This window comes from Rana temporaria, chromosome 4 (genome assembly GCF_905171775.1).
Source record: "Rana temporaria chromosome 4, aRanTem1.1, whole genome shotgun sequence".
Taxonomy (NCBI): Eukaryota; Metazoa; Chordata; class Amphibia; order Anura; family Ranidae; genus Rana; species Rana temporaria.
The window spans coordinates 219,108,703-219,133,262 of NC_053492.1; the positions used below are offsets into that span (position 1 = coordinate 219,108,703).

At 43.6% G+C, this 24,560-nt stretch overlaps 1 protein-coding gene across 2 annotated transcripts in view; it reads left to right on the forward strand.

Annotated features, from left to right (window-relative positions):
• The window catches only part of PRIM2 (DNA primase subunit 2), a 204,447-nt gene that overhangs the window by 150,441 nt on the left and 29,446 nt on the right, over positions 1-24,560 (forward strand). For both annotated transcript variants that reach the window (XM_040349891.1, XM_040349892.1), the window contains exons 11-12: positions 10,429-10,555; positions 13,814-13,896. In XM_040349891.1, coding sequence (XP_040205825.1) covers positions 10,429-10,555; positions 13,814-13,896 — 210 coding nt within the window. The remainder of the gene's footprint in view (positions 1-10,428; positions 10,556-13,813; positions 13,897-24,560) is intronic.

The window sequence follows — 24,560 nt, forward strand, 5'->3', positions numbered from 1 at the left end:
CTATCGCCCACGTTATCTCACTCCGTAGCCCTCTGCTCCAAACTATTCTCAAGTCCCGGTCTGATTTCCCCACTGAAACCCCTCTCGCACATATTCCATAATCCAGACTTTCCTCCAGGGATGGATATCAAGGCATTCCGGTGGTGGACGGATAAAGGCCTGTACAGGATAGGTCACTTTCTAGCCATGGAGGGCCCACTTTCACTGTCTCACTGCAAAAAACATCTGGACATGCCCACCGATGAATGTTTTAGATTCTCCCAAATTTCCCACTTTCTCCACACTATTTGGAAGGACAAGACGGCTCCCCCCAGGATAACGCCATATGAAAATTGGTGCGCTAACTCTAGGGATCAGAGGGGTGGGATCTCGTTACTTTATACGACCCTGATGTCCAAGACTGATAAGCCTTCATACGCCTGGGCCTGGGAGGAGGAACTGAACTCATCATGGAACGCTGCAGTATGGCACCGAGCGACAGATCGAGCATATAAAGGTATCCTCAATACATGTCTCATAGAAGCGAGTCTTAAACTAATGTTTAGGTGGTACTATGTCCCCTCCAGACTAGCTAGAATGTTCCCAGGGTCTTCTCCATTATGTTTTAGGGGATGCGAACTGGAAGGTAACATGTTACACACTTGGTGGTCCTGCCCCCGCATTAGATCCTTTTGGAAAAGAGTTTTCCGCACCATGGGCTCCCTGCTAGAGAGAAGGGTTCATCCGCAGCCTAACACGGCGCTGCTAAATCAGTGCATCCCCGGCCTACCTAAACACTCCAGGATTTTAGCATTTTTCATATTACTGGGGGCCAGGATGACCATAGCTAAAGCATGGAAGAAGCCCTCAGTCTCTTTCCAGATGTTTAGGAGGAAAGTCTCCTGGATAATGACACAGGAACAAATAGTGGCAAGGCGGGTGGACCAGACTGACAAATTCAGATCCATTTGGGAACCCTGGGCTTCCTTCTGTAACGTGTCCCTCCTACCTGGGGTTCCGCCTGGAGGCGGGAACACTCCATCCTGATCCTCACCATGCATTTCTATCTCTGTCCTCTTTAACACGTTTTCTATCTCTTTCCCTCTCTTCCCCTGTAGGCACCTCCCTTGGTGCTAGGCCCTGCTGTCGGGTACGATATTTATAGTCTCAGGATTTGCCCCACTTGAGGGGATAACTTGGGAGCAGACAGACCTCCTCCCCCGAGGGGGATGAGCGCGTCTGGCATTTAACGGCCCTGGCCCTGGCTCTCAGGACGCAGCATGATCCCTTTAAGGGGCGTCGGGGGTGCCATGGGTTATGGGCCGTGAGCGGTACTAAGGTTTAAGTAGGAACCCTGAAATGGCGCTCACACGACTGATTTTTACATTATGATCTGCCTGCTCTCGAGGTGTTCAATGATTGCGTTTTGTTGGGATAGGGGAGTTTTTTCTCCCGATACGAGTATGGTAGATGGAATTGACTCATATTGTACATGTACCAATGATTAATGTCATGTTGTTTTTCTTTGAAAAACTTTCAATAAAAACCTTTAAACATAAAAAAAAAAAAAAAAAAAAAAAAATGGAGAGTTTCAGCAGTAGCAGCCCTAATAGCAGCTGAATTATTTTCATTCATGTTTATGTTGCTGCTGTAATTACTACATTACTACAGTATCTGCATGTTAGTAAACTTACATCCACAATATCGGCTAGGTGATTATTTACATCTCTTTAGACAGCAGAACTCCCTTATGTAGAAGTGATTCAGACAGCTGTAAAGCTTCCTAATCATTTACACATTGAAACTATTGTGTGTACGTGTGTGTGTGTTTGTGTACGTGTGTTTTTATAGATCAATATGTACATTTTACCAAAAAAATTGTACTGCTGTGAGGGTAACTTGTAGGATTACTTCCAGGTTCATTGGAAGTATGCTTCCATGTCCTCTTTCAGTACCACATTGAAGTGCTTATTTGATGGACTCTGTCAACATTACATACCGGAGAAGGTTGTGTAGCACTACTTTTCTGTTTTGAGTTTAGGAGAGTCGAGCCTTATTTGGCCAAGATCGGCATGCTTCAGACAAAGTACCAAAGGGCTTAGAAAACGTTAAACTATAGTTTTAAGTATTGACATAATTATTTCTGCAAAAATGGGCCAGTTGTACCAATTATATATTTTATAGCGAGATATTAGACACTGTTTTTCTCGTGTATTTGTAGACACATTTTTGGTAGCAACACAGGAAACTTACTCAAGGACGGGATTTTTAAAATGTTTTAAATTACACAAAAATTAATATGCTTTTGGGTTATACTGCCACCTACAGATAGATTGGAGCAGAAAACTGACTATGATTTCATGCGTCTTACTGGCATCCAAGAAGAGGATTTTAAAGCAATTAAAACAATTCAATTTTTTGTTATTTTGAGGAATACAGGAAGTCTTATGCAGCCAGATTTTTGGTAGTGTCCAATTCCGCTAAAGACGGCAATTTAACCTGACAATATAACTTCCTGTGTCCCTTAATGCAGTGGTCCCCAACCTTTTTGGCACCGGGGACCGGCTGCGTGAAAGAAAATTTTGCCAAGGCCCGGTTGGGGGGAGGTTGGGGATGGCATGCGGGGGGTAAGCGATTTTTCGCGGGCAATTTGTCAGCGCATTATTTCTATTACATTGTAGTAATACATTAAATAGTTAAACCCACCATAATGCAGAATCCGTGGCAGCCTACCCCCCCACATTACATTCCCAACCTCCACTTTAATATCCTCAGCCCCCCTCACACGACAGTTCTTGGTCAGCCCGATTTAACTTCTTCAGGCCCCCTTCACATTACAGTCCCCAGTCCCTCCCCCCCACACTCCAGGCCTGCCACCTACAGCCATGTCACTTGTCACCTGCAGCCTGCCACCATGTCACTTGCCACCTGCAGCCATGTCACTTGCCACCTGCAGCCATGTCACTTGCCACCTACAGCCTGTCACCTGCAGCCATGTCACTTGCCACCCACAGCCTGCCCCTGCCACCATGTCACTTGCCACCTACAGTCATGTCACTTGCCACCCACCTGCAGCCATGTGACTTGCCACCTGCGGCCATGTGACTTGCCACCTGCGGCCATGTGACTTGCCACCTGCGGCCATGTGACTTGCCACCTGCAGCCATGTCACTTGCCACCTGCAGCCATGTCACTTGCCACCGTGTGACTTGCCACCACAGCCTGCCACCATGTCACTTGCCACCTGCAGCCATGCCACCTGCAGCCATGTCACTTGCCACCACAGCCTGCCACCTGCAGCCATGTCACTTGCCACCCATGTTCCCCTGTATAACCTTCCCCTCAGTAACTTCACTTGTCACCTTCATCAGTATCCATCTGTGTGACTTATTACTTTACCTTTCACACCCTCTGGTGTATGGTCTCTCAGTGAGTCGGGCCATGGGTGGGAGGAGGAGGAGGAGTCGGGCACTCAGTCGGCAGCCGTTGATCCGATCCAGCAGGTACACAGAACAGACACCAGATGACCATGTCCCTGCTTCTGTCACACCCTCTCCATGCCGCCGAGAGATCAGTCACACTAGTCCCTGCTTGTGCCGAAGGAGGCGGTGCCGATGTGGGCAGTGGAGAGGACTGTGCACAGCATGTCTGGATAGGGACTGGAGACTGAGGAGAGGCGTTGCAGGGAGGGAGGCGGGACAGTTCTGGATGGAGGGCCGAGGTAACAAACAGGTGATTGGCTGCTAGGATGAAGGACAGTCCTAGCAGCCAATCGCCTGTTTGATAACCTCGGGCAGCTCCGCCCTCCACCCAGAATTGTTCCGCCTCCCGCTGTCGGCTCTGTGAGGATTACAGAGCGACGGCAGGAGGAAGAAAAGTCTCATGCCGCCTGCTCGCACTCGCGGCCCGGCTGCAGAAGGGCTGCGGCCCGGTAGTGGGCCACGGACCGGGGGTTGATGACCACTGCCTTAATGCACTCAAAGAAAAGCAATTTACAGGACAGCCATGTAGAGCTGCCCAAATATTTCCTGTATGGAATGTAAACTTGTCATAAGAGAAACCTGGGCCATTAACGCTCTATACTTTCAACTCAAATTTGAGTTGCTGGGCCTGTCCACTGCTGCCACAGGATGTACTCTACTTGCTGAAATTTTGAGTACATGTGGGGTAGGAATGATTAGCTGCAAGACAGGATAAAGCCGCTAATACTAACACAATGGTGCAAATAGGAACTCCTGTCATATTTTGAAGCAGTTCCCCTATGCTTGCTCACACACATAAGCTCCTTTTCCCTGGAGAGGAAATGCTTAAGAGGGGATATGATCTCTAAATGGTGATTTTAGCATAGTGAGAAAATTTAACAGTCTCTGGTTGCTCAAGAGGACACGTGGCCACTCAATGAAGTTGGACAAGAAGCGGTTTAACCTTAAACTGCATAAGGGGTTCTTTACTGTTATAATGGTAAAGCTATGGAACTCGCTTCCACAATCGGTAGTATCAATGGGAAGTGTTAAAAAAAAAAAAAAGCTCTTCGTGAATCGGGACAGAGAAAAGGTGCGGGGTCTGTTTTCAGAGCCCATGTTAACCACTTCCCGACCGCCACATGTATATGTACGTCCACAGAATGGCATGTACAGGCAAATGGGCGTTCATGTACGTCCTTGCCTTCTAGCGGGTGGGGGGTCCGATCGTGACCCCCCTCGCTACATGCGGCGGTCGGATTCCCGCGGGGAGCGATCCGGGACGACTGCGCGGCTATTAGTTTATAGCCGCTCCGTCGCGATCGCTCCCCGGAGCTGAAGAACGGGGAGAGCCGTATGTAAACACGGCTTCCCCGTGCTTCACTATGGCGCTGCATCGATCGAGTGATCCCTTATATAGGGAGACTCGATCGATGACCTCAGTCCTACAGCCACACCCCCCTACAGTTGTAAACACACACTAAGTGAACACTAACTCCTACAGCGCCCCCTGTGGTTAACTCCCAAACTGCAACTGTCATTTTCACAATAAACAATGCAATTTAAATGCATTTTTTACTGTGAAAATGACAATGGTCCCAAAAATGTGTCAAAATTGTCCGAAGTGTCCGCCATAATGTCGCAGTCATGAAAAAAATCTCTGATTGCCGCCATTAGTATTAAAAAAAAAAAAATTAATAAAAATGCAATAAAACTATCCCCTATTTTGTAAACGCTATAAATTTTGCGCAAACCAATCGATAAACGCCTATTGCGTTTTTTTTTTTTACCAAAAATAGGTAGAATACGTATCGGCCTAAACTGAGGAAAAAAAAATTTTTATATATGTTTTGGAGGGATATTTATTATAGCAAAAAGTAAAAAATATTGATTTTTTTTTCAAAATTGTCGCTCTATTTTTGTTTATAGCGCAAAAAATAAAAACCGCAGAGGTGATCAAATACCACCAAAAGAAAGCTCTATTTGTGGGGAAAAAAGGTCGCCAATTTTGTTTGGGAGCCACGTTGCACGACCGCGTAATTGTCTGTTAAAGCGACGCAGTGCCGAATCGCAAAACCTGGCCTGGGCATTTAGCTGCCTAAAGGTCCGGGGCTTAAGTGGTTAAGCACAAGTAAGGACCGGCTAAGCTCAGGACTGTCGACTTTGCAGAAAGGCATGGCTACATCAAGGGTATTGTGAAAGACATTATCCACGATCCTGGTGCTCCACTTGCTAAAGTTGCCTTCCGTGACCCTTATAGGTTCAAAAAGAGGACTGAACTTTTCATTGCCGCTGAGGGTATCCATACCGATCAATTTGTGTACTGTGGCAAGAAAGCTCGGCTAAACATTGGTAATGTCCTTCTTGAAGTCCCTAAGGAACTATTGTTTGTTGTGTAGAGGAGAAGCCTGGTGATCGTGGCAAATTGGCTTGTGCATCTGGCAACTATTCTACTGTCATCTCCCACAGTCCTGAAACAAAGAAAATCAGAGTAAAGCTGCCCTCTGGCTCCAAGAAAGTAATCGCTTCTGCAAACAGCAATTGTTGGAGTGGTTGCTAGTGGTGGACGTATTGATACGCCCATCCTGAAGGCAGGTCGTGCCTAGCACAAATATAAGGCTAAGAGAAACTGCTGGCCACGTGTTCGTGGTGTGGCTATGAATCCCGTAGAACAGCCCTTCATGGTGGTAACCATCAGCACATTGGAAAACCTTCAACTATCATAAGAGATGCTCCAGCTGGTTGCAAAGTTGGTCTTATTGCTGCTCGTCGTACTGGACGTCTGCGCGGCACAAAGACTGTGCAAGAAAAGTAGAACTAAAAAGATTCCCTGCTTAATTTACATAATAAACTTTCAAAAACTTCTAAAAAAAATAAAACCCTTAGGGATCTTGGCATAACTAATATACAGGGATATGGAAAGTGCTAGAGACATAAATGCATACAAACAACCACACCGGTCGTACTGGATAAGCTGATGTCTTTATTCAACTTTACCAACTATGTGACACTGGCTTGGGGCAAACGCTGCCACCTACTAACAGGCCAGATTTTAAGTATGGGGGGGGGGGGTGCCGACTAGAATACTGCATTTACTGAGCAGCAATAAATACGTTTGCAGCGCAAAGCTCTGGAATATCCACAATTGTGTTTTACAATTTGTACCAAATATATATTAATTCTAAAAGAGATGGATTTTATATGATTCAAAAAATCTGAGCCCTTCACTGAAACAATCTACCCCTCTTATATGTGGAATAACCTAAATAATAATCATAATATGTTAAATTAAAAATTCCTCTTACTAATCTAAATCAAATGCAAATGCTTAGTTACTGAGTTGCTGAATAAAAGTGTGTAATAATGCAACATTCAATGTGTTGAAAACAATACTCTCAAATCCATAGCCAATAGTGTGTGTGGGGAAAAATGCAGAAAAATATTGATTGCCATGTGATAAACCAAAAAAAAAAATACATAATGAAAATAAGTCTATAAAACGCAAAAAAAAAGACTGAATTTATATACCTTTAATCTATATACTGTGCAAGACCATATATGTGTTGAATTTTTTTTATGTTTAATTATTGAAATATTTTCTTAACAAAAATGTTTCTTTAATATCCCCCAAAGTACATCCAAGCAAAAAAAAGTACAAAAAAATTCCTGAAATCCAAATCCCAGTTCTCAATCAACGAGGCTGAAATGGAGTGTTCCAACACATCTTAAGGCCCATACACACGATCTGACTTTTTGACAACAAATGTCCAATGGACCTGTTTTTTGCAGACAATCCGACTGTGTCATTTAAAATGATCGTGTGTGGGCTTCACATCATTTTTCAGGTTCTGAAAAACGAAAAAAAAAAAAAAATTGTTGAAAATGTTTTTCGGGTTGTAAAAAATCACTGTGTGTGGGCTAAAACAACGTAAAAAACCCGCACATGCTCAGAAGCAAGTTATGAGAAGGGAGAACTTGTTCTGGTAAAACTACCGTTCATAATGGAGTAAGCACATTCATCCCGCTGTAACAGACAAAAAAGCGTGAATGGTCTTTTACTAACACAGAATCGTCTAAAGCAGCCCAAAGGCGAATGGAACTTCCCCTTTATAGTGCCGTCGTACATGTTGTACGTCACCGTGCTTTGCTAGATCATTTTTTTAAAACGATGGTGTGTAGGCAACATCGTTTTAATGATGAAGTTGGGAAAACTTTTTTTTTTTCCGACATGCTGAAAAACATTTATTTTTTCATGCTGAAAAATGATCGTGTGTACGCGGCATTAGATTCAGATGACTAATGTACTCCTTTTATAAGAAAAGTTCTAAAGTATCCAACAGTCGTGGCTGGTAAAATTGTAAACCAGCAATTGCACAGAATTAAATATTTGGATTATTTCTACTCCGTGGACTCAGACTTCTCTGCCTGTTATCATCTCCTCCAACCCATGGGGGTGTTCCGTTTTCAAGTCTGCAATAGGGTGATGTTGTATCTTTCTCCACTCTGCTAACTAAGGGGAAGAAGATAGTTAAAGCGGTGGTCTGGTGGTAAAAATAAATAAAACACTGTAGCTTCTGACTTTTAATAAGCACACTTACCTGTCCAGGTTGCCTGCGATGTCGGCCGCCCAAGGCCGATCCATCCCTCGGACCTATTCCCAGCGCTGCCATCCTCACTAAGGGAAACGGGCAGTGAAGCCTTGTGGCTTCACTGCCAGTTTCCTACTAGGCATGCACGAGTCGCGCGGCACTTTGTGAGTGGGCGGCTGTCTCCTGGGACGCACACAAGTCCCAGAAGACACTGCTCCCCATTTCCCAGAAGGCAGCGCGAGGAGGAGAAGAGAAGACCACTGCGGAAGAGGAAGTGGCAGATTAGCATGATCTGCCAAGCAACAGCCATTTCTGGTAAGTATACATTTTTTTTTCTCTTTTTTTTTTTTTTTTTGTAGCCTTTTTGGCTTTTTTTTTTTGGGTGGACAACCGCTTTAACACAAATATGACGTATGATTTTTTTCTTTCCTTTGCAACTATTTTCAGTGTGTCTGTGTTCATCCTTCTGAACCAACTCCCACTTTAACCTGCTGGTGAGGTAACCCATTGCATTAAAGTTCCATTAGGGCAAGGTTAGAAATTTTATAGAAAGTCAAGATAGGCATGTATTCCTAGCAGCCTATGTTTCTTGATATGTTGAGGGCTTTGACGTACCCCTAACAGGTAACCTCAGTTGTTGGTTTGCAACATTGGTGTCTGATTTGTTTCTCACAGTTCTATATTTCAGCTATGAATAAAGTACATCACTCAACATCCTTTATCAGGTTCCTAACTCCAAAAACGGGCTTTGCTGAAACAGGCAGACTCCTATATAGTTCCAGGCCATTCTCTAAATTGCCTTTATAATTTTTTGATAAAATTATAAAAAAAAAAGTGTTACCTTTTTAAATCTTTCCTGTTTCATAGCAAGTCTATTTTCTTTACTTCTCTGCCTGAAGTGCCCATTTAAATATCTTCACAGTGGCATGAAAGGTGTTACATGATGAAACACATGATAGAAGATTGACTGCTCTCTCCAACTACACCAGCATCTTGTAACAGGCAAGAGTTTATTCTCCTGCTGTTTTATTCAATGCCTTTGCTGGCTGTAAATTATATATTCATAAGCATGGTAGTATCCCATCTGTTTCTGCCGACTACGGCTGTTCTGCTCTGGGGATAATTATTTGTACAGCACATCTCATTAGATTACTGAATAATTTTGGTTCATGGCAGGAACAAGCAAGATCTGCAGTAAAGGTTGACTGCTCAAAGGCAAAACCAGACATTTTATGGGTGACAACTTCACTTCCAAGATCACAAGTCAACCAGCCACTCACTTAATATGGAGATTAATTTTCTTTATACCAGCAATACTGAAAAGTTGCTTGCCCTGCCCTGCTTAGCATATAAATACAAAGACTTATGGTAATCTAAAGTATAATATATTAAGCCTTTGACCAGGAATAAAATGCATTTGTGTTGGGTTTTAAGGAGTAGTCTATTGCACGCTTATAATTTTAAATGGCATTAAGGCATCATCAATTTCACGTCTTGCTAAGATGATGGCTGTAACAGGATAAACCAAATATGTCGTCGCCATTCAGTAATGAGGTGAATTGCTGTGGCGGACTGTGAAAAAATAGCTAAACTGTTTTTGTTTTTAAATGTCTACAAACGGTGACGAGGGAAAAATGTTGTTTCTTAGCAGCTGTCCTAGGCTTGGTTTGTGCTCGGCGGTGTAAACATTTGGAAATGAATTCCCATCCATTTAGGAATAAATAATGCAGTGTGAAAGTTTTTGATCAGTATCCATCAATTTGCAGATGGTGCTCATGGCTTGAAAGCACTTTACATATCAGCACTTTCTGTTTAATTTCCTGTCTGGTTAACCCAGTATTTACATCAACTTTTCGTAACTCTATGTAGGATTGTGTCCTGGAAGCAATAATATTGCTGATCAGCAGGTGGTGATACATACACACATACGCTAATTCTGTTAGGCATGCGCTGATAGGCAAAGCTCCCCTTCCACCACTTTTTTTAATGTTTGAGTAAAGAGCAAGTGACATCCCTTTGTCAAAAAAAAGATGGCTAAAATCTGAATTGCAACTTTTCAGGCGTTAATTGGTTCCATGGGACACAGACAGAGTTCCCGCTTTCCTGTCACACATCAGTGAGAACAGCTTTATTTTTTGGAGGGGAGGGGTGGAAAGAGTGATTCATTGTTGAGTTCATTGATGCAAAAGGCCAAATACTAATACGTAACCAACTTATAAGAGTGTTTCTAGTGTATATATTCTTTTACAAACCAGAGGAAGTTCACGTTACGGTGGTGTAGACCTAAATGTTCTTGAATGCTTTACTGATTAGTTTCACCACATATAAAAAAAAAATTGCTTCATACCCATTTTCAAATTTATTATACAAATCCATTAAAATAAGTCTTCTGTTTTCAGTTTGACAAAGGGTATGCTTACAGCATTCGTCACAACTATGGTAAAGAAGGAAAAAGAACAGACTACACGCCATACAGTTGCATGAAGATCATTGTGTCAAATCCACCAAGTCAAGGAGATTATCACGGTAATTTTGTATTTATTTTTTTGGATGCAATATTTATTTTCAAATGCCCTATGTTAAAGTGGAATTAAACGCTGAACTATTTTTGAATCCTTCCTTCTATTTCTAACATTATTAAATAAATAGGCAGCCATATTTACTTTTTTTTTTGTTTGTTTACATTTCTTTTAGTTGCTTCCAGGTTTTTGGTTTAGGCCAAAATTATGTCATAAACTCATGAGTCTTCATAAACCTTTTTTTTTTTCTTTCATCTGGGGGAGATGATTTCTCAGCCAAGCGCACACTCCTGCCTGCATGCCTGAGCTAAGGGATGATGGACTCTAGGAAGTAAATGCTACATAAATCATCTTCCCTTACTTATGTCTGTGGCTAGAAATGGTAGGGGGAGATGTTTTTCAAAGTGATTTCTCAACATAATAAAGCATGGAGACAAGGATGGATGGGTGCAATGAGTAAAATAACATTATGGTTTGGTGGTGCTCAGATACAGTTTAGTTCTGCTTTATTTTTTTGTATTCTATTCTATGAAGCAGAATTGAAGTTGCACAGCCTTTTTTGTATTTTAATCACAGGTGTTAGAGTGGCAATGTAGTGGGACCTAACAAAGACAAATCTCCTGCGCTCCGGTATTTTTTGGAAAGGTGTTTGAAGAAAAGGTGAAACTCAATAGCAACTCAATTAAAAGGTATCTTCCAAAGTCTTGCAGCCCTCCTCTGAATCATTGGAATTCATAAAACTAAAGGAAACAAAAAAGGAAAAAACGGAGGGCGCACCGACCTAGTGTGATACTGATTGGTGGATTTTATTAAAATAGTAAAAACAAATCATAATACTCACAAAGGGAGTGTTAAAAACAGGCCTTGAGTAACAATGCAGCAAAGAACCAACACCATCGGCATAACACGATATTGTTTCGATCCGTGACCGTGGCTAGGGCTGACGCGTTTCAGGGGAGAACCCCTTTCCTCAGAGCTAAATGGTCTGCAGTGGGATGTAGTGGGACTTTACGTGTCAGTATATGGTTCCCAACTGAACTATAGGGAATTTCCTAGCCCTGTGGTCTAAAAAGTAAATTCCTGACATCCTTGTTTTGAGACACAGGTCATAGATACATTGTGAAGCTGTATTCCAGGAATTCAGCCACTTTGTACTGTGTGCATACACTATGAGTTAAACCCGACTAGGTGCCTGCCAACACCTGGACTTCTATTATTTTCATCTGACAGGTTTATTGCCCTCCTGAAAGATACAGTTGGGACTGTGAGAGGAGAAAGACATGCAGCAGCTATGCCCACCCCTCCCCGTTGCTGCCCATTCACAGAGGCCATTGCACTTTATGAATGAATCTACATAATACAGGGACTTCTGTGATTGGACAGGAGGAGGGAAGAGCAGGTATAGCAGCAGCATTGACTCTACACTTGAAGGAGCTGAGACCAGAGCATCCTGCATCTGATCTCTGAAAGCTTTCTTCCTGAAGCACAATAATCCTGTCAGATGTAAATAAGAGAAGTCCAGAAGGTGGCAGGCACCTTGTTGAACTTAATTTATGGTATGCCTTCAGTTTTTACAAAGGAGCTGAATTCCTGGAGTACAGCTTTAAAAGAGAAGTATGGGTTTCCCAAAAAATAAAAATTATACTCACCTAGGTGGATGCAATCCTATGCTGCATCCGTCCCTCGCCACCTGTACACTAAGAATTGAGCGATCAAACACTGCTCATCTCTCATTTCTTCCCTCTACTTTGAGCAGAGAGCGGTGACCGTCGGTCACCAGCTCTCTGCCTCTCCAGCGCTCACTAGAGCTTTGATCTGTGCAGGGGCAGGAGCAGCTGGCTCGGTCTCCCAGAGGTTTGCTGAGAGGCTAAGCCAATTGCTAGCCAAGGCTGCTGAGTGGATCCCAACACTGAAGTCGGGACTGATCCAGTGCCTGGACTGGCTGAAAAAGGGTCACAGGAGTGCAGAATGAACTGCACTATGTATCACAGGAGAAGTATGGACAAAAGTTTTGATCCTACTTCTCCTTTTAATATTTATAGCAACCAAACAAAAGTTAAAAAATAAAACTAGATGATACTTCCTTGTATGGAAGACCTAAAATTACCGTTCAGTAAGACATGGCATTATCAGAAAGTAAAACATTTAAGATAAAGGTAAACTTTCAACCTAGTTATTATGTTAAAGGATTGCCTGTGCAGAAGAATCTCATCTTGCAACTCCACCTGTACTTAATTTTAGAAAGGTACTTGGTTAGTGGGCACCTATTGCACTTCAGAAAATAGTTTTGACTTTCCAAACCCCTTTGTCTCCTTACTTGGTTCACTTCATTTTTCTCTCTTCTCTTGATACATCCATGGCACCTCTGGACTAACAGCAACCTAAGGCTCTTTTCACACTAGCTGACTCCAAAGTTTCATGATTTTCAGACTTTGAAATGACATTAAGACTTTTTCACTCTGGCATTGAAGTCATGTCAAATTCAGATCAAAGACGTGCAGGAAACTATTCTGAATTTGCAGCAACTTCAGTAGTGTCAATTAGAATGGCTATTATAGAGATGCATGGCATTTCACATGTCCTCCGACTTTCGGCGTTACAAGTCGGATACGAAGTCGCATAAGTGTGAAAGGAGCGTTGGCTCTATGTCCTCAAATCTAACCACAATCCTAAATTTGAGTATTGGAATCATATCAGATTCAGCACCACTGCCCACAGTATCATGGGTTGGACCCTGTAGTAAATGTTTATATGTTAAATATAGATCTTATACAGACATGGAAAAAATAAGTTTACACTTGGAACAATTAACCACTTCAGCCCTGGAAGGATTGGAGCTTAGAGCTGAAGTATATGCAGAACTAGAGTAGACACGCATCCAAGTTTAGTGTTGTGTAAATGGTAATGAAGATAAAATGCTCAGTCCAGAAGCACCAACATTATTATTTTATTTTTTCTGTGCTTACTAAATAGAGCTCTACTGGTCGCATGTCTTTGTTTTTAATTAAGTAATTTCCTTCACAGAAAGCGAATGATGTCTTGTTTCTCCTTTAATACTCCCTGGAAATGTTTAATCTGCAATGCTCTAATAACCATAGAATACTTATTTGGGGGGGAACAATATAATGGTCTCCAGTATGAATAATCAACTTTTCCTTTATCTTCAATAGACTTGCAATTAGAAGTAATTTAGTCACTTTAGTAACAGTGTTTATTTTTCTCCATTTGTTAAAGAAACCAGTTTTTTCCTTTTACTTTCTCAAAGGTTGTCCTTTTAGGCACAGTGACCCTGAGTTGCTGAAACAGAAGTTGCAGTCCTTCAAAGTTGCTTCCACAGGGATAAATCAAGTAAGTAGATGTCTTTTTATATATTGCACAAAACATTGCACACCCTGTTAAAAAAAATAAGAAAAAGCTCTATTATCCTACTATGTAACCTATTTAGTGCATGTTGATATGATTTTCAAACACAGTGATAAAGGTATATTTACCCAAGTACAGCTCTTGCTGCTTTTCCTTCTCATGTTTAGAATAGATGTAGATTGTATGGGTTAATAATTTCACTTTTACACGAAAGCCCATTAGTGGCTGTAAAAATCGATGCTAGGATTCTGGTATAACCACTTCCACCCAAAGACATACAGGTACATATCTACATTCTAAGGGCTAGAAGTGGATAATAAAAAAAAAATCTAAATTTTGGCCAAAAACCACTATAGTTTCCCCTTCAAGTAGTGAAGAGATGGCAAAGGTTTTAACATTTCACAGTCTTCACGAGGGAAAGGGGGGGATTCAGTAACCAAGACCTCATGGCTAACGGAGGATAGAATTAGAAATAGACTTGAAAAACTTAACATTGACCACTTCAGCCCCAGAAAAATTGGCCCCTTAATGACGAGCACTATTTACAATTTAGCGCTGCTTTAACTGGTAAATTGTGTGGTCATGCAATGCTATACCCAAACAAAATTTGCGCAAATAGAGCTTTCTTTTGATGGTATTTGATTGCCTGCAATTTTCTTTATTTTTTTCGATCTAGACGGAAAAAGACTGAACATTTTGTAAAAACATTATTTTCTACTTTTTGTTATAGAAAAAATAAATCCAATAAGCTCAAATTTAGATCAAAATGTATACAGATACATGTCTTTGGTAAAAAAAAAAAAAGTTAGTGTCTACAAACTAGGGTACATTTTCAGGAATTTATATGGCTTTTAGTTTTGACTGCCTATCTCGTTTCTTGAGGTGCTAAAATGGCAGAACAGTACAACCCCCCCCCCCCCCATTCTTTGGGCTGTTCTTTGGGCAAGGGTACCAGGGAGGATATGGAAAATGCCTCTCATGCAGCCGGGTCACTGCATTTGGGTTGGGAAGGTGGAGCACAGCCAGGGCCGGCCTTAGGTGTTCAGGCGCCCTGTGCAAGCTAATTCTGTGGCGCCCCCCCCCCATCTTCACCCCACGCCACCTGGTCACCTAAACATACACAAAGAGTGAAAAACCCAACATGCCTGGGCCCCCATCCCTCACTATCCAGAATGCCTAGGTACACCTTCCCTCACCACCTACTGTGCCTGTAGCCCCCTTTATTGCAGAAATACTACAGAAGATGGTCAGACTACAAAACATACTACAGGAGAGGGTCAGAGACTGCAGACATAGTACAGGAGAGGGTCAGAGACTGCAGACATGGTGCAGGAGATGGACAGAGACTGCAGACATGGTACAGGAGATGGACAGAGACTGCAGACATGGTACAGGAGATGGACAGAGACTGCAGACATGGTACAAAAGATGGACAGAGACTGCAGACATGGTACAGGAGATGGACAGAGACTGCAGACATGGTACAGGAGATGGACAGAGACTGCAGACATGGTACAGGAGATGGACAGAGACTGCAGAGATGGACAGAGACTGCAGACATTGTACAGGAGAGGGTCAGAGATTGCAGATTTAACACAAGAGAAGGTCAGACTGTGGTCATAACACAGGAGATGGTCAGAGACTGCAGACATTATACAAGTGTGTCCTAGCAGTGACCAGTGTGGAATAACATTGATCACTTCAAACAGGAGTTTACAAGCTATAACTTTAAAGCGGAGCTCCACCTCCACTCCCGCTCATCGGAACCCTCCCCCCTCCGGTGTCACATTTGACACCTTTCAGGGGGGTGCAGATACCTGTCTAAAGACCGGTATTTGCACCCACATTTCCGGCCACACAGTCTGCGGGTAGACTGCGGGCAGGACTTCAGATCCCGTCCCCCTCCATTGTGTTCTGGGAACACTCGGCTCCCAGAACACAGCGGGAACCAGTCATCATGGGAACCAGGCAGTGAAGCCAGAGAGAGGATGGTGGTGGGGGCAGCAGAGTGACGAGCGATCGCTCGTCCTCTGCTGCGGACGGCGCTGGACTCCAGGACAGGTAAGTGTCCTAATATTAAAAGTCAGCAGCTGCAGTATTTGTAGCTGCTGGCTTTTAATATTTTTTTTTTTTCAGGGGACATCCTCTTTCAGTGCCAAAAAAAAATAAAAAATTCTAACAGTCATTTCTCAAGCACAGGAGGACAGTAAATGGTTAACAGGTCTGTGAAGCTCCCAGCCTGACCAGCTAATTACTTCAAAGATAACAATGAAAGTTAGATAAATCAGGGATAGCTGACACCAACTCTGCACACATAGCTTTAGAAACAGCTTAAAGCGGAGTTCCGGCCACAATTTGACTTTTTAAATATAAATACCCCTGTAATACACAAGCTTAATGTATTCTAGTAAAGCTAGTCTGTAAACTAAGGTCCGTTTTGTTAGGTTGTTACAGCATTTAGACACTTTATAAAATAAAAATTGACTGGGGCCATCTTAAGTGTGTGCATCATGAAGCCAGACTGAATGACTTCCTGGATTTCAGCCTCGCAGATCTCGCACATGCTCAGTGCTGCACAAGCAGTGTCAGATCAGGTTTCAGCACCTGTGCTGTCCAAGTCACATGATTCTTTGAGACTGGGGAGTGCACAGACTCCTGGAAAGTTACACCCACTACATTCCCAGGAGTCTGTGCGGTGTAGGTTAGGAAGCATTAAGCACCTAGGTGCAGGAAGTGGGAAGATTAACTATTCTGCCTAGCAACAATACTTTGAAGGCATCTAAAAAAAAAAAAAAATTCGTAAAGGACTAATGACATTTTTTTAAAACTACTGATGTAATGTTATATTTATGTGTGGAACTCCACTTTAAGTTTGAAGCATCTTGCAGAAGTCTAATCATCAGTGCTGTGTACAGTGTAAATAAAAACAGATAAGAAGCAGTGTGAGAAGACATGGAGGGGAAGTCATCCCTCCATCATTGTCTAATCTACACACAGGACAGAACACAACGATCATTAGACCTCTGCATTACCAGTGAGTGACATGATGATCATACCTTCTTCATTCTCAGGTATGTCGGATCCTCTGCATCCCTCACTATCATCTTCTCCTGGTCAAATGTGGCGGGCTGGGCAATCTGATTGGCTAAGGGGGTGGTGATAGGCGGAGCAACCTAGAAGTCACGCCCTCCCACTCAGAAGAGCAGCGCTATTGGCTGCCTGACACACTGTAGAAAGGTAGGGTGAACCCGCGCTTAGGATAAGTTGGAAAGGAAGGAATAAGGATGTATGATAATATCGGACTGCAGCCCCCCCTAATTAATATTCTCCAAGGGGAATATAATAAGGAATAGATATGGATGGTGGGGGTAGTGGCGCTGTCTCTGCACTCCCTGTGTATGGCCCAGGGGGCTAAGTGAAAGGCTGTCCAAAATTATGGCAGCTATGTGCAAATTTGGTGTCTTATTTACTGAATGGGGGATATTGAAATCTCACAAATAGCATCAGTGATGTGTAGGCAATAAACAAAAAATATATATATATATATATATATATATATATATATATATATATATATATTGAATAAAATAAATTAAATAGGTGTCACCCAACAGTGGAATATATAAAATGAACTGCACCTTAATTATCAAGTATAAGTCCACTGGACAAAGGTGCCTCTCCCAGCTTAACTAACTGGGTCGTGATATCAGTAATTTGTGCATAAATAATGCCCCATGCTAAGGTGTACTCAAATAGATGAGCGCAAATTTCTCCACAATAATAGTCACACTGGAGTAAATTCCACAACTCGGTGTTCATACAAAAATATATAATTAAAATCGTGGTTCTAATGTAACAAATATCTCATACGGTAGTCCATGTGCATTCAATTGAAAAAAATAATAAATAAGCATATAAAGCAAAAGTCCATTCTAAAAACTGTGGTTAGTGAGTTCATTCGGTGATGAATCTTGACTGGTGAGCAATTACACTATGCCAGGTGAAATCGCTGTGATTCCGGTGCTCCCCCTCCTGTGTCCCCACTCACCAGAGACTCTCACCCCTGCAGGGGTAAAGTGCATGTAATTTAGTGATCTCCAAGCGCTCCGCAGCACAGTTCTCCCGTCTTTAGGATTTTCAGGCTGTCACACTTAGGTGGAAAAGGGGGTACTTTTTGCTGATCCGGGTCCCTCCAAAAAAGAAAAGGAAAACAGACTCCCGTAGTGTGGTATGTTTTGAAAAATAGTAGTAAAATTTATTGGCACTACCAACAACGTGGCGTGCACACCATCATATACAGGAAGTACAAAATTTAAAAACAGGAAAATAAAGAAAATAAAATATATTAAAATGTCCAGCTACAGCTGAGCAATAGCAAAAATCTATGCTCGAGTGCTGTAAGCTTATGCCTGCTAGATGGCAGTAATCCCACTATGGCACTGAGAGTCCGTCGTAGTGACAGCGTGAGCCAAGGAACGGTGTGCGCTCCACTTGCGTCTCAGCTAGTCTTCCGGAAGTGCGTGGGGGTGTGCGTGTAGCCGCTTTACGCACGTTTCGTTGGATTACGTCTTCTGAAGCGGGTACACGCATACCTCAGCTTAGGAAATAAATAGGAGACGTCAGCCTGTAGTCACCCTCCCACTCCTTAGTGTTGTCCAATCCGGATTTAGAGGGTTTTCCTTTCTAATCGGGTAAGGTTTATTAGTCCCTTGGGCAATTATGCGACTCATGCTGACACTCCTTGACAGATTTGTAAAAACATCACAGGGAATACAGATTCCTCGACATTATTGTAATACGTGAATTATGACGGAGTTACACGGCAGTGTTGTATTGCATAAATTATGACAGAATCCCGGTATTCGTTACTATAAACATAAAGAGAAAGGGGAATACCATGTAGTAAAAATTGCGGAACCAAGTATGATAATATACAGTGCCTACACATACACGCAGTAAGCATGTATTATGTGTCCTATATGACCTAATGATCATTATGGATAAAAAGGATAAAGGGTATACAAATGTGTGTAAATGAGTCTAGTAAAGACAGTCACTATACATTAGTATTTCTAAATATATGGATAAATGTTGTACAGCCGTGTGGAAAACAGAGTAGCAGTTAGAGGTTAAATATGTACTGCATACCAAATCTCTTTATGTATAATAGAGGTAGGTTAGAATCTCCAACACCTAGTTAAAATCTTGAACCCCCCGGTGTGTATGGACCAAACATATATGTACAGAGGTAAGTACTAATAATAATATTGGAACGAAAAATGCTGGGGATAGCCCAAAAAGTACCCCCTTTTCCACCTATGTAAGTGTGACAGCCTGAAAATCCTAAAGACGGGAGAACCGTGCTGCGGAGCGCTTGGAGATCACTAAATTACATGCACTTTACCCCTGCAGGGGTGAGTGTCTCTGGTGAGTGGGGACACAGGAGGGGGAGCACCGGAATCACAGCGATTTCACCTGGCATAGTGTGATTGCTCACCAGTCAAGATTCATCACCGAATGAACTCACTAACCACAGTTTTTAAAATGGACTTTTGCTTTATATGCTTATTTATTATTTTTTTCAATTGAATGCACATGGACTACCGTATGAGATAATTGTTACATTAGAACCACGATTTTAATTATTTTTGTATGCACACCGAGTTGTGGAATTTACTCCAGTGTGACTATTATTGTGGAGAAATTTGCGCTCATCTATTTGAGTACACCTTAGCATGGGGCATTATTTATGCACAAATTACTGATATCACGACCCAGTTAGTTAAGCTGGGAGAGGCACCTTTGTCCAGTGGACTTATACTTGATAATTAAGGTGCAGTTCATTTTATATATTCCACTGTTGGGTGACACTTATTTAATTTATTTTATTCAATATATATATATATATATATATATATATATATATATATATATATATATATATATATATATATATATAATATTTTGTTTATTGCCTACACATCACTGATGCTATTTGTGAGATTTCAATATCCCCCATTCAGTAAATAAGACACCAAATTTGCACATAGCTGACATAATTTTGGACAGCCTTTCACTTAGCCCCCTGGGCCATACACAGGGAGTGCAGAGACAGCACCACTACCCCCACCATCCACATCTATGCCTGACACATTGGTCTGTCCCTCTCCCTCCAGCATGTGAAAGCCGTGAGAGGGACAGGGGGGGGGGGGTAGCTGCACACCACTCTGCACCTAATAACACCCGTCCCGCGCTGAGCGACAACGAGGAGGAAGAGGTGACTTACATTCTGCGAGCTGTGCTGGCCGCACGGCTCCCCCTGTTGGCCATGGAGCCCTGTGCGGGCGCACAGCTCGCACATCCCAAAGGCCGGCCCTGAGCACAGCAACATCAGGAAGCAGAAGGGCTGTGATCTCTCCCTGGATTTTTAGGAAGGATCAGTTTGCCCTGATGCTTTGTATAGCAAATAAGCGTTCAGCAGAGCCAATTGGAATAAATATACAGACACTTTTTTTGTACCAGTGCCTGGCCTTATGGGCATTTAAGTACAGCACCAACATCTGGACATTAAGATCCACCCCTCCCATGTTAAGGTTGTATTCGTGGACACATCAGGGTTTCTCCACAACACCAGTTGCCATTGAAATATCGACACTCGTATCTGCGTGAAGGGAGGCCAGAACTAAATCCCTCCACTTCACTGCGAGAAAATTATTACATCTCAAGCAGGCTCTCTCCCCACATCTAAGTCTGAACTCGACAAGCCGTTGGGGGAAGCCCCTGCGATTAGATCGCATAGTGCCACATGCGCTAATTACACAATCAAAAAGGTGACTAAAAAGTGGAACTCTTGTGCAATAATTGTACACGTACAAGTGCTACTTCTTTCCAAATGGGTGGCACCAAGTCCCACACAATCTTTCCAGCGCTCCCTATGTAGTCTGGGCAGATCTTTGGCTCCACGTGACTGTCTTCCCTCGTAAACTATAAAACGACATGTATAGCCTGTTGCCCTGTCACAGAGCTTATACATCTTGACCCCATAACTGGCACGCTTGCTGGAAAGATACTGTTTGATAGACTTGTGACCAGAAAACTTAATCAGGGTCTCATCAACCCAGACAACTTCATCGGGAGTAAACAAGACTGCAAACTGTTAATTGAAGTGGTTTATGAGGGGCTGAATTTTGTAGTGTATCAAATCCAGTGTCGCCACAAGTACGACAGAGTTCATTGTCGTTGAAGTGCATAAATCGCAAGATCTACTCATATCCTGCCCTGATCATAGAGGCAGAGAACCTGGGCATATGATGAATTGGGTCAGTGGACCAATATGACCGCAACTCACTTCCATGAGGAGGGATAGGCCCAGGAAGGTCTTAAATTCAGAAACCATAATAGGTTTCCAATCTCTGACCAGGGCCAACTGGGGATTAGCGGTGATGAATTGACCAGCATACAAATTGCTTTGGTCAGCAATAGATCTATAGATCTCCTTTGTGAAAAACAGCGAATCGAAATCAAATTATGTAAAATCATCTCTTTCCACCTGAATTCTGGGATGGCCAGTGAATAGGGAAAGTACAGGAGCTGCAGAAGTGGTGGGCTCCCAATTCGGATTGGCAAATGCAGCGGGAAGGGCACTATGGGCTCGACAGGCCTGTGTTTGTCTTCTTGCTGGCTGCGGGACACTACTTGTGCTAGCCACCACACCAGCTTGAACTGCACTTATAGGACTCGCCACGTCACCAAGTGTTACTGCAGTGATGGATGTACGACCAGGATGTACTAGGCCGTTGGTGCTTGCCAGTTCAACAGAAGAATGAGTGGCACTAGTACTGGCTCGCTGCTCCATAAGAGAGCCATGCGGTTCTTGCACCTTTAACAGAAGAATGGGGTTGGGTATGCTTGACTTTGGCAGGGTCCACTATTCCGTCGTCAGAGCTATCTGTCAGGGAGTCGCTGCTGTCTACTGGTCCGTGTTCTGAGCCTGAATCTCTCACCTGTCATGCTCAGAAATGTGTATTCCTCTTCACTAAGTGTACCTTCGATTGCACATTGCGGCCTCTAAATTTACTGGTACAACTAGTCAAACTCACAGGAAAAAAAGAGCACCCAAGTGCCAGCGACTGCTTCAAACACTACCAAAAAAAAGTTGGCGTTCGCAGGGATCAGGCCTGAACGCTACAGTTATGTGTTTTGTAAGTGGCAGTGATCGATTGATACTGCACTTGGGTGGGGTGGGCTGGATTGGGCAGAGGGGCTAGACATAGGTGCTAGCTGATCTTGCTAAAGCTGCGTTTTTGGAAACCCTAAACTACTGGGGACGCTAATTTAGATCTGATCAGATCAAATATATTTATCCGTTCAGACACTATACTACTAAGGGAGGTGTATGGTGTGTACGTGGGCTTTAGCGCTACTGGCACTAATCACACAGACCCTAACTGACGCTAAAACCTAACTGATTCAGCCGCCGGGCGATCAGGGGGTTAAACCTTTATTTGGCAATATATGGCGGGTACCCTGATGTTATAAAAACATGACGGTGACAGTAACTAGCTAACTACACACTGACGGGATGAAAGGGTTAACTGGGGAGTGATCAAGAATAGAGGTCGACCGATATGGGTTTTTCTCTGGCCGATGCCGATATTTAGAATTTGGGGCGGCCGATGGCCGATATATGATGCCGATTTTTGCAGCCGATATTTTAGGCCGATTTTTGCAGCCGATATTTTAGGCCGATTTTTTATTTTTTGGCAGGTGGCGCTAATTGGCACTGGCAGATTGCACTGGATGGAACCAATTGGCAAAAGCAGATGGCACTGATTGGCAGGTGGCACTGAATGGCACTGGCAGGTGGCACTGGTTGGCACGTGGCACTTAGGTGGCAGTGGCAGGTGGCAGTGGCAGGTGGCACTAATTGGCACTGGCAGGTGGCACTAATTGGCACTGGCAGGTGGCACTAATTGGCACGTGGCACTGGATGGTACTGGCAGGTGGCACTAATTGGCAATAGTTAGCACTGGCAGATGGCACTGGTTGGCACTGGCAGGTGGCACTAATTGGCAGGTGGCACTGGATGGCCTTGGCAGGTGGCACTAGTTGGCACTAGCAGGTGGCACTGGATGGCACTGGCAGATGGCACTGGATGGCACTGGGTGGCATTGGCAGGTGGCACTGGATGGCATTGGCAGGTGGCACTGGATGGCATTGGCAATGCCAGGTGGCACTGGATGGCATTAGCAGGTGGCACTGGATGGTATTGGCAGGTGGCACTGGATGGCGTTGCCACTGGCAGGTGGCACTGGATGGCATTGACAGGTGGCACTGGATGGCATTAACAGATGGCACTAGTTGGCATTGGCAGGTGGCACTAGTTGGCATGGCATTGGCAGGTGGCACTGGATGGCATTGGCAGGTGGCACTGGCTGGTTGGCATTAGCAGATGGCACTGGCAGGTTTCACAGCACATAATGTAGCGGATAATGTGTGAAACTCTCTATACAGTTTCACAACTGCTGCAGAGAGAAAGAGGAGCTCAGATTCATTGCGATGTTGAAGGTGGGCGGGACCCGGGTTGGGCGGGGCTCAGCTGTCCACCAGCCAATGGGATGAGATCATTGGCTGGATAACTGCTGAGTCCCGCCCACCCCGGGTCCCGCCCACCTTCAACATCGCAACGAATCTGAGCTCCTCTTTCTCTCTGCAGCAGTTGTGAAACTGTATAGAGAGAGAGTTGCACACATTCAGCTACATTATGTGCTGTGAAACTGTGAGAGCAGAGAGAGAGAGAGAGGAGCTCAGATTCATCGTGATGTTGGAGGTGGGCGGGACCCGGGGTGGGCGGGACCCAGCAGCTATCCAGCCAATGATCTCATCCCATTGGCTGGTGTTGGACAGCTGAGTCCCGCCCACCCCGGGTCCCGCCCACCCCGACATCAGTCCGACAGCTCCATTCTCCTTCACACACACGGCACTGCTCTGCAGACAGTGTGGAGAAGGGAGGGGGAACCCCATGTTCCTCCTTCCTTCTCCACACTCTGCTGATGCAGATCTGCTAAATATCGGCCACATTTGGATAATAATCGGCCGATGCCGATTTCTCCAAAATGACTGAATATCGGCCCGATATATCGGCCGGCCGATATATCGGTCGACCTCTAATCAAGAAGTTAAACCTTTATATGGGGGGTTCCTAGACCTATATGGGCCTACTACTTAGTACCCTAACGCTGATTAGTGTCACATATGACCAGTGGCGGCTGGTGAAGTTTTAGGATGGGGGGGCGCCAGACCCCGCCCTTCCTTTTTGACCCCTCCCACTTGGTGTAAATGGGCGTGGTTTCATCGAAAAAGTGGGCGTAGCTCTAAGGTGGTGTGGTTAGAATCTGAGATGAACAGGGGATGGAGGGAGAGCAGGTCCAGATCCTACACAACAATAGAAATGTGTATTCTAGAAAGTTTAACAATCAGCAGATAAAGATATTTCAATCATCCCGGCACCATAGTTGTTATGGTGTCAGGATGATTGAAGCGCATTATTTCTATTACTACATTGTAATATAAAATAAAATCATTCAACTCACCATAATGCAGAATCAGTGGGATCTCTGAGCGTGTCGCCTGCCACCAGATGCCATCAG